General features: G+C 42.0%; 1 protein-coding gene across 5 annotated transcripts in view; it reads right to left on the reverse strand.

Annotated features, from left to right (window-relative positions):
• Window positions 1–5858, reverse strand: part of POC5 (POC5 centriolar protein) — a 39875-nt gene extending 34017 nt beyond the window's left edge. For 2 of the 5 annotated variants that reach the window (XM_049865980.1, XM_049865943.1), the window contains exons 1-3: window positions 5510–5858; window positions 3760–4034; window positions 1074–1169 (exon numbers count right to left, since the gene is read on the reverse strand). In XM_049865980.1, the coding sequence (XP_049721937.1) occupies window positions 1074–1157 (84 nt within the window). In that variant the 5' untranslated portion in view covers window positions 1158–1169; window positions 3760–4034; window positions 5510–5858. The remainder of the gene's footprint in view (window positions 1–1073; window positions 1170–3759; window positions 4035–5509) is intronic. The other 3 variants (XM_049865971.1, XM_049865954.1, XM_049865963.1) reach the window with 3 other exon arrangements.
• Window positions 5859–11329: the final 5471 nt, after the last annotated feature.

Here is an 11329-nt window from a genome sequence, read left to right on the forward strand (position 1 = left end):
TAGCTTTCCTCCTCTGACGTGATTTAACTATAAAACTTGAGACATCATGTCGGTATTTTCATTTAAAATCTACTGTAGAAATCTGAATCCAAATTTCAGATAATGAAACATTTAGAAAAGAAAGAAATTTAAAGCATTTCATGTCAAAACCACACCTCCTGTAGTCAACTGACCCGCCATGTCCAGGTGGTGGGCGGCAGAATGTGGTGGCTGTTGTGGCAACAGGACCAGAACCTCAGAGAGTAGAATGCAGGGAATTTAAGCCCCAGAACTTTGGAGGGCTTGATATTGTATTAATTTGCATTAAAAGTGAAACTCAGATTCATGACAGCCAGCTACAATGAGGAAATTTCAAGAAAAAAATGTTTCCTGAAATTTTCACCTTCTCTCACTGTGTTTTTTGAAGCCTTTGTACAAAAAGTGTTTGAAGAGTTCATGATTATTTCCTGAAAGGTTAAAAAAATGTAAGAGGTATGGATTGAATTGTGTGCCCCTCTAAAAAGTTATGTTGAACTCCTGACCCTTGTACCCGTAAATAACCCTGTCTGGAATTAAGGACTTTCTTGTTATGCTAATGAGGCAATATTGGAATAGGGTGAGTCCTAAACCCAATCACTTCTGAGCAGCTGTCTTAAAAAACAGAGCAGAATAGAGGCAGAGACACACGCAGAGGGGAGACAAGACACCATGTGAGGACTCATCTACAGGCAAACAGCAGATTCGACGCCAAGGATTTCCAGCAGACACCAACAACTAGGAGAGAAGCCTGCAGAAAGAATCGACACAGCCAAGACCCTGATTTGGAGTTCTGGCCTCCAGAGTGATGAGAAAATAAATTTGTTCTTCAAAGCTACCCATTTGTGGAGTGTTTTTGTTTGTTTGTTATGGCAGCACTAGCTGCCTTAAGACATAAGGTTAATTCCCATAGTAATCCCTAAAGTTTGATATTACTGCAAATTGAAAGACTCCTCTGTAAATGGAGTGAATGGATGAAAATGTATTCCAACTTTTCCCTCACATGATCACTTCTTTAAAAGAAAAAAGTCATGACAAATTTAAACATTTCTTCCTACCTGAAGATCTGATGAGACAGAACTGCCTCGATCGGAGTCATCTGGCAAAAGTGGAGGTGAGAATTTCTCCTCATCTGATGACATTCTGTGCAAATACTATAAAATAGGAGAAGCTAACTTTAGTTTTTTCCCTCAATACTTAAAATACAATAAAATGCTGTCTAGATACATGTAAGTACAACAGCATCCTAATCTACAAACCATCATGTGATATGTTAAAATCATTCAACATACTGAGCATCTATAAGCAGAAGTCACTGGGCAAGAAAAAATACTCAGTCTTTAACATTAGTGAGTTTATAGTCAAGGAGACAAGACAAATGCATGAATAGGTAAAGAAAGATGGCAGTTTCTAAGAAAAGTCTCTACTGGGGCCTGCTGAGAATGAAAGACTGTGATCACTGTTCTGAATCAATGTGTGACAACTTAGGTGCTGTGCACTTTGCTGTAAGATACTGAACCAAGGGAGAAGGAACAATTTGTGCAAATTCCCTGCTTAGAGCCCTTCTTCTCCCAAATATTACAAAAAAAATCTTGTGGGGATTTCAGCAAGGATGGGGGTATACCTCATCAGGAGATCACAAACTGTGCTCTAGGCAAGGTAAGAAGCGGTCAGAATACCCTCACTTTTTGCTGAAACAGTGGCTCTGTATTTCCTACAAAGGTCTGGCTATGGACAAAACTCCTGTCATTTGCCACCTTCCTTCCCCACCCCTAAGATCAGAATGAACAATGCTAGTTTAGGGGCAATGGATTGTGAGGTCTCCTGAAGACTTTTACTCTCAGGCAGAGGGCAGAAAACAGCTTGGGTAATACATCTTTGAATGTGATAGGTGTGGCAGAGTGCTAGCTGTCCATAACATCTGTTTCTCCCCTTCTTTCTATAGTAATGGTTATAATTTGACATATGGCCTTCAGCTAAAGATCTATTACCCAGTCTTTCTTTTTTGCTAAGAAGACTACAGTAGTTCAGAAAGGTTGTATTCCTTAGGTGTAAACTGGATAACTAAATAAAAGTACTAAAATCACCTGAATCAAATAGTCCATCAATTTATTAATTCATATTATGTAACAAAAACTGTTTAACTAGCACTCTATCCTTTGCAACTGGTGAGATAAGAGGAAAAAAATCAGCACATTTATAAATAACAACTGAATTAGTATTCGTGTGTTTTTTCATCAGGGTGGTGGTGTTGTTGCTGCTGCTATTAGTTCAAATGTAGAGTCAGCTTTGAAAAAATAATTTCTTAATTTCATAAACTTACCTTTTGGGAATATTATTTTAAGAGCTTCTTAGATTCAAATACACGTATAGAAAAATTGTTGAAGGCCCTAACTCAAAAATAAAGATAATGAAAGTACTTTTAGTAACAGGTAAACAAATTATTCAGGAGACAAATAGTGACTGTTCAAAATATCTGAACACCAGTTATGTATAAGATATCGGTGAGGAATATAAGATGAAGAAAGTTTTTGTCCTCAAGGACTTTACAATTTGTAATGACGCCCAGGTATATACATAATATAAATAACTGATTGATGAAAAAAAGTGCTGTTAGACCTTAAAACAGCAAAGGTAGAAAGTAGGAAAGTAGGAGTAGTCATTTCCTGAGGTGAGGCTTTAGGTGTGTGAAGAAGGGGAAAGAGCCAGAAAAAGTTTTTTAGAGAAGACAAATGACCCAGGAGTTGAAACCCAAATGATGAGCAGATCTCAGCCTGAAACATAAATTGTTTTAAACCAGTGATAACAGGATTTGCTGTTGTTGTTTTTAGTGCCATCAAGTCGATTTCGACTCAGGGAGAGCCCATGCGTTACCGAGTAGAACTAATCCACAGGGTTTCCTTGCCTATATTCTTTGCCTATATTCGTAAACAAAAGCAGACCACCAACCTTTCTGTTAGCAGTTGAGTGCAAACTGTGCCACCTCTTGCAGCGTACTGTCAGGTTGATTCTGATTCATAGTGACTCTATGACAAATAAGAATTGCCTCACAGGGTATCCTAGACTGTAATCTTTGCAGGAAGGAACACTGGTGGCACAATGGTCAAGCCCTCGGCTGTTAACTGAAAGGTGAATGGTTTGAACCCACCAGCAGCTCTGTGGGAGAAAAGACCTCATGATATGCTCTCATAAAGATTACAGCCTAGAAGAGCCTAAAGGGAAGTTCTACTCTGTCCTACAAGGTCACTATGAGTTGGAATCAACACGACAACACACAACAATAATCTTTACAGGAGCAGATTGCAGGGTCTTTTCTCCCATGGAGCCACTGGTGGGTTTGAACTGCCGACCTTTAAGTTACTAGCTGAGTGCTTAATCACTGAGCCACCAGGGCTCCTTCTAGGAAGTTTGATAACATGATTAGGCTTGGCTTTTAGAAGGATCTATCTGGCAGTTTTGAGGATAGACTAGAGAGGTGGGGTACTGAAGAGAGATATATTGGGAGCCTACTGCAGTAGTCTATGATATCAGTGTTCCCTCCAGCAGTAATCCAGGAGATAAATAAGGACCTGAATCTAAGAGGCAGCAATGGGAAAGGGACGGAGGGTTCAACTATGAGTCAGATGTGTTACGGCAGTGGAAATAAAAGATCATGATCAATAACTGGTTAAGGGGTTATAAGGAGGAACTGTTGATGGTTTTCTGACTTCTGGCTTGGGTGACATAGATGATAGCACTACTCACCAAGGCAGGGAATGTAGGAAGATAGGCATGTTGAGAGGAAGGGCAATGACTTCAATATCAGATATGCTGGGTATGAGGTGCTTCTGAGGCAGAGGTGAAGCTGTAGGTATGCAGTGTATGGCCACGCTGGCTATGCACTGTACAACTCCAAGGACTATCATTCACAATGGCTAAAATGCCAATGGTGCTTCCTGGAGTTATGCAGTGTAGACGTCCTGTACTGAAGGTGTAGATTAGCCATATAATTTGAGGAATTATCAACATAATGAGGGCTGCTAAAACAAAAGGAGTGTGAGAAAGAATTCTTAACCTGAGGTTCTTACACCCAAATTACCCACAGTATTTTTAGTATAAATACACATATCCATCTCTCTAGGAAGAGGATCCTTACCTTTCAATATGTGTTCACAGGGAACTATAACCCTAATTTATTAAGGACCACTACTTTGAAAAGAGGGTTAAACCCAGAACCACTAACATTTAAAGGAGAAGAGAAGAGCCAGCAAAGAGACTGAGAAAGAAGTCATAACAGGAGAAGTAGGAGAGCACAATCACAATTTCAAGAAGGCAGTATCAGAGTGAGATGGTGAAGATTGCAGAGTCCCTTGAATTTGGCAATCAAGAAGTTGCTGTGACACTTGCCCGAGCAATTTTAGTGGAAAATGGAACAGGTCTCAAGCACAGTGGGATGAAGGACGGAGAGATGAGGAAACTGAGGTAAAAAGGGCTAATACAGGAAGAGTGCAATATTGGAATGGAAACATAAACTGGAGCTAGATTGTGAAGACCTTAAAAGGTAATTTTATTTCATGAACATTACTTTGTATGTATTAACACATAATAAGGAAATGAAATCTCATGACTTTGTATGTATTAACACATAATAAGGAACTGAAATCTCAGCATGATTGTCTTTAGTTAAGCCAATTAGGAAGGATAAAATAAGCACATACATCTGCAACAAGGGAGGCCTGTTTCACTGATTTCATATCCACTACTGTGGTAACGTGGTTTATTTATATTTTCATTCGCTTCCTTTAGTATTTGTTTGCAGACTGGGTAGGTAATAGGAGTAGGGGTAGGCTGGTGCTGATAAAAAAAAAAAAAAAGAAGGGCTGAAGAGTATGATCAGACATCAAAAATGAGTTTCTGAACATAGATACTGCCGACACAAAACTACTACTGGACTTTTGGAAAATATGCTCTAAGTATTCCATTCATCTTGCTTTGATACAAAGAAGGTACACAGTTTATTGAAAACCCTACATTTTCCTTACTGTTTCTAGATTCAAAGGAGAAAAATGAAACTTGCTTTCATGGGTAGCAAAGGCACATTAGTTTACTAAATTTTCAGTATTCTTTAAACCAAGGTCTTGGAAACCAGAAGATAAAAAGTTTTGGGTGCTTCTCTATTGCCAGAGAAATCAAATTACATCTGGGTAATTATCTGGCTGGTAGGGAAAGAGGAGTTTGGGAATTCAAATGTAACCCCAAGAAGCAGAGGAAGAGTAAATTAACGTGCAAGCCGGCAGCAGGATGATGACCCCTGTGCCGGTTCCGGGTCCTAGCAGCAAGCAAGGGGAGGGGCACACCAGCCCCTCCCCACATCAAAGGAAAAAAGCAGTTGCAAGCAAGAAAACGGAGAAGTTTTCTTCAATCTCTTTTCCTATCCATTTTTGTTTTCATCAAATTCTCACTTAAAAATAATAAAGCTTTACGTATGATTCCCCCCCCCCCCGTTTTAAATTACCAGAACTTTGCGGCAACAGGACCGCTACACTTCGGGCAGGCCCTCACTCCTGCCCTTTTTGCCGATGCCTTGGAGTGGAAAAACCTCAGGCACTCCCAGAACAGCTAAATCGCCCGCGTCTCGGGAAGACGTCCCCAGCCCTTCCGTATGGCAGCCCGGCAGCGGAAACCCGGGCCAAGGAACTTGAACCTCCACTCCTATACCTTAGCCTGAAAGCGGGGCCCGCCCGGGGCGCCGCTACCCACCGTCACCGGCTCTGGACAGAATCCGAACGCCACCCTGCGTCTCCCCACCGCGTCGCCACTAAAACAGCGAGTACAGCTGCTACCCTAGAAGCAACCTGACAGTTTCAAACTGCAGAGACTAATTAAGAACAGCCCTGTGCATTGGCCCCGAGCTTCAGCAATCTGTTGTTTGATTGGTCCGAGTGTCGGGGGCGGGGCTTTGGACCCCTGCGTGAGACGACGGAATTTGGTGTCTTTAAAGAGAGACCCGCCCCCTGCTTCGGCCGGTCCTGAGGGGGCGTGGTCTTAAAGAGCCGCGACCAGCGCGAGGGAGAGTCAGTGCCGCGCGTGCTCAGTTGCGTTGTGCGGCTGCTCGCTGAGGCGCTTCGGAGATTAGAATTTGGTTATGGGCTGTCCTGCCGGGTTGAAGTCGGCTGAGGCAGTATGCTATTGGCTTTCAACAATGCCGGTATCTTAAACTTGTGATCCTCATACTTCAGTTTGTATAGAAATAATTTGCATTCATAGATTACCTGCAAAAGAATCACTTGAAGGTACTTTTTAAAAATACTGATTCCTGGCTCCTCTTCTGATTCTTCGGTCTTGGGTGGGGCCAGGGAATCTGGTTTGTTAACAAACATTGCCAGTGATTCTGATGTCCAGATCTGCGGGCCACATTTTAAGAAGTTGCTGGATTAGATTTTATTAATGACTTTAAACGCATCAGACTGCAAGGCAGGCCGTTCTGGCTAAATGAGTATCGACCTTACGATCAGATCATAATAAAGCCCTGGCTCTGTCATCTACTCACTATATGATCTTGGATAATTCTACCCACATAACAGGGTTCTAGGGAGTTGAAATGAGTAAATAAATCTAAAATGCCTATCAAATAGATATATCACACCTCTATCTTTCAATTTGAATAGGTAGCAGCCATGGCTAGAAAAACCTAAAGATAACCAAATGCTTTACCCCTAAGACCAGGAACAAGCCAATGAAGTCCTCTTTCACTACTCCTGTTCAACATAGAGAAGCCCAGGTGGTGCAGTGGTTAAGAGCTTGGCTACAAACTAAAAGGTAGGCAGTTCGAATCCACCAGCTGCTCACTGGAAACCCTATGGGGCAGTCCTACTCTTTTCTACGGGGTCATTATGGGTCAAAATTGACTCCATGGCAATGGGTCAATGGATATGGCTTGAGGAACATAAGGATCCAGGTGGCAAAGGGTTCAATCCTGGCTTACACCATGATGAGTTTTCAGGCTGTGTTACCTGGAGGATGATGTATTTCTTTTTCTATAGATAAAAACAAAACAAAACCATTTGCCATGTAGTTGATTCAGACTCATGGTGACCCCATGTGTGTCAGTAGAACTGTGCTCTACAGCGTTTTCAATGGCTGATTTTCTGAAGTAGATCATCAGGACATTCTTTCGAGGTGCCTCTGGGTGGACTCGAACCTCCAGCTTTCTAGTTAGCAGCTAAGTATGTTAACAGTTTGCAGCATCCAGTGAATGAAGTAAAAAGAGCACCAGCAGCTTCTTCAGCATAAACTATGCTTGCCCATCCCTTTTTCTCCCCATCCTTACTATAAAGGACAAAGTCCTGTTAATATATATAAATTCATAACTGGTACCATTAGCTTTTTTTTTTAGTTGAGTTGTCATGTGGTGACTCCACATGCTCTAATTGTTACCAATTCATTATTCCTGGGCCCTCCTGTCACTGTTTTGTTGTTAGGTGCCGTCACGTCAGTTCTGACTCACAGTGACCATATGTACAATAGAACAAAACACTGCCTGGTCCTGAGCCATCCTCACAATCCTTGTTATGCTTAAGCCCACCATTGCAGCCATTGTGTCAATCCATCTCCTTGCGGGTCTTCCTCTTTCTCACTGACCCTCTACTTTACCAGGCATGATGTCTTTCTCCAGGGACTGATACCTCCTGATAACATGCAGAAAGTATGTGAGACTAGTCTCACCATCCTTGATTGTAAGGAGCATTCTGGTTGTACTTCTTCCAAGACAGATTTGTTTGTTCTTCTGGCAGTGCCTGGTGTATTCAATATTCTTCGCCAGCACCACAATTCAAAGGCATCAATTCTTCTTTGGTCTTCGTTATTCACCGTCCAGCTTTTGCATGCATGTGAGGCAACTGAAAACACCATGGTTGGAATTCCGGCCAACATGGCACCATAGACAGAAGCACCACGCTGTCCTTCCACAGCAAAGACCTGAAAAACTAAGTAAAACAGAGACAAACATCATTCCTGGAACTGGAAGTGCCAAACGAAGAGATAGAGAACTCAGCCAAGCACTGAATGGATTAAGAAACTGACAGAGGACCGAGAAGGGGAGAGATACGTGCAGAGGGTCCCATCAGCTAAGGCAGTAGAGATCCGCCATCTTGCCGCCAGTCAGGGATCGCAGACAGGGAGCATGGGAAAGCAGCTTTGGGGAACTCCCAGGAGGAGATGAAGCACCTGGTAACCAGGGATACACACTTTCCCACCCCTCATTCTCTCCCAGCTGGCTAGCTGCAGTGGCTTGGCAGGCTGGGAAGTGCAGAGTCCATGCTGCTTGGATTCGCCCCACCCACATCGTCATCCGCAGACAGGGAGTACGGGAAAGCAGCTTTAGGAAGGTCCCAGCAGGAGACAGAGCACCTGGTAATGAGCCACATACGGTTTCCTAAATCCCCCCTTTTTCCTCCCCCACTTCGGCCTCCTCTGCTTCCCGCCAGCTGCAGTCTCTTGGCTGGGAAGCAACTGCTTTGGCCTCAGGATGCTTGGATTCACCCTGCCCACACTGGCCGGGTCCATGAGTTGGGGTAGGTTCTTTCCCTCTCTTGGTTTCTTCTGTGCCTCCCCCTCCTTTCTCTGGAACACCTGGCTACGTGTACCATCTTTGCTTCTTCTTGAAAGGCTGTGAAGCCATGCTTAACTGGGGAACCACTCTTCTGGCCCAATGACACCATGCTGGTGGAATCCCTGGGGCTTCTTTTTCCTTGTTTTACTCTGTTTTGTTTGTTTTCGAACCTTGGGAGCCCCTTCTAGCTGGGCTGCACTGCATGGCTCAGGAGCCACTCCCCGATCTGCGCAGCCACCTAGGTGGGATCTCTGGGGGCATTTCTTTTTTTTCTTTCTTTTCTCTCTTTTTCCCTTTCTGTCTGTCTTCAGTCCTCAGTTCTCATCTCTCTACACTTACCTTCTTTTCCTGTCTCCTGAACACCTGGTGCTGTGTGACATCTATATTCCCTCTAGCCAGGCTATACTGTGCAGCCTGGGAGCCACTTCCCCGGTCTTAGCAGCCCCACTGGTGATACTCTGGGACTCTTGGGGCCTTTTTTTCTTTTTGAAATTTTTATCTAGTTATTTTTTTCTTTTTCCCTTTTTCTTTTTGCTTTTCTCCATTTCTTGGTTTCTCTTCTCTCCACTCTAACGGCAAGCTTCCTTAGCACTCTTTTTTTTCCCCCTTCTGTGTTTGCTTGTTTGTTTTTGGCTCCTGTTTTTCTTTCCTCTCTTTCCTCTTTCCCACACCCCTGAGCAGCACAGGCATGGCCTAGTGGAACCTGCTCAGCACTGATTTCTGGCCTGCCCTGTCAGCCCTAGTATGTGCCACAAAGAACCCATCCCAGCCCTCCTTTCAGCTGGACCTGCCTTGCTGCACCATAGCTGAATGACTGACCCTGCCCATTGTACAAGGAGGTGAAAAGTATCATGATTACAGATGAGCAAACAACAAAGAACACACAGCCCACCTGCTCAAACAAAACCAAATAAAGGAAAAAATCAGGGCAAAACAAGCAAATCTACAATCAAGAAATGAAGAGAATAACTACTGAATGTCCCAGAGACAGCAGACAATATCACAACATATAGAAAAACAGGACAGGATGCTGACAGGGAGTTCAGATCTCTAATATTCAGAGCAATCCAAGAGTTGAAGTAAAAAGCAGACAAAAATAAGGAAAAAAAAAAGACAAATTTTGGAAAAGGCAGATAAATTCATGGAAAATATAGACCAAAAAATGGAACAATTCAGGAAAGCAATACAGGAACAAAATGCCAAAATAAATTCACAACTAGAAATCATACAAAAACAATACTTAGAAATCCAAAAGATAAACAACAATATTTCAGAAATGGACAGCGTCATAGAGGGGCTGAGGAGTAGGTTTGAAATAGTGGAAGACAGAATTAGTGAAATTGAAGACAAATAATTGGATACAACTCTGTTTGAGGAAAAATCAGGAAAAAGAAGAAAAATGAAGAAACCCTGAGAATTATGTGGGATACAATCAAAAGCAAAAATTTGTGAGTGATTGGAGTTCCAAACAGGGAGAGAAAATGGAAAACACAAAGAGGATCATTAAAGAATTGCTGATAGAAAACTTCCCTAATATCATGAATGATGAAAAGCTGACCATCCAAGAAGCTCAATGAACCCCATATAGGATAGACTTCAAAAGAAAAACACCAAGACATATCATAATCATACTCGGTAAAACCAAAGACAAAGAAGAAATCCTGCAAGCAGCTTGAGAAAAACAAAAAGTGACATACACAGGAGAAACAATAAGACTAAGATCTGGTTATTCAGCAGAAGCCACGCAGGCAAGAGGACAATGGGATGACATATATAAAACCTTGAAAGAAAAAAATTGCCAACCAAGAATAGTATATTCTGCAAAACTTTAGTTCAAATATGATGGTGAAATTAGGACATTTCCAGATAAACAGAAATTAAGGGAATATGTAAAAACTAAACCAAACTTAAAAGAATTATTAAAGGGAGTCCTTCAGTATTAGAACAAACAACATCAGACCACAGCCTGAATCTAGGATGCAGGATTGTATCAGCCAGATACCAACGTAGGAAATGAACTCTCATGGACTATCCAAAACCAAAACAACTGCAATAGGGAACTAGAGAGGTTAATCTGTAAATGACAACAACATCAGAACAATAAAAGAGGGAATAAACGTTATAGGTATACAATGTTCTAATGGAGAAGAAGGCAAAGTGATACCATGAAATAATAGACTGGTTCAAACCTAGGAAGATAAGGGTAAATCTCAAAGTAACCACAGAGAAGTTTATAACCTACTCATAAAAATAAAGAAGAAAATCATAAAGTCTTGATAAAAACAAAATCTACAAAAACAAAAGGAACTCAGCACAGGACATTATGCTCAGTGAAATAAGTCAATCACAAAAGGACAAATATTGTATGAGACCACTACTGTAAAAACTCATGAAAAGGTTTACATACAAAAAGAAACAATACTTGATGGTTATGAGGGAGGGGAAGGGTGGGGATGGAAAAGCACTTAATAGACAAAAGATAAGTGGTAACTTTGCTGAAGAGTAAGACAGTACACAATACTGGGAAGCCAGCACAACCTGTACAAGGCAAGGCCATGGTAGCTCCATAGACACACCCAAACTCCCTGAGGGACCAAATTGCTGGGCTGAGAGCTGTGGGGACCATAGTCTCAGGGAACATCTAGCTCAAGTGGTTTAACATACTTCATAAAGAAAATGTTCTACATTCTACTTTGGTGAGTACCATCTGGGGGTCTTAAAAGC

The sequence above is a fragment of the Elephas maximus genome, chromosome 2 (genome assembly GCF_024166365.1).
Source record: "Elephas maximus indicus isolate mEleMax1 chromosome 2, mEleMax1 primary haplotype, whole genome shotgun sequence".
NCBI lineage: Eukaryota > Metazoa > Chordata > Mammalia > Proboscidea > Elephantidae > Elephas > Elephas maximus.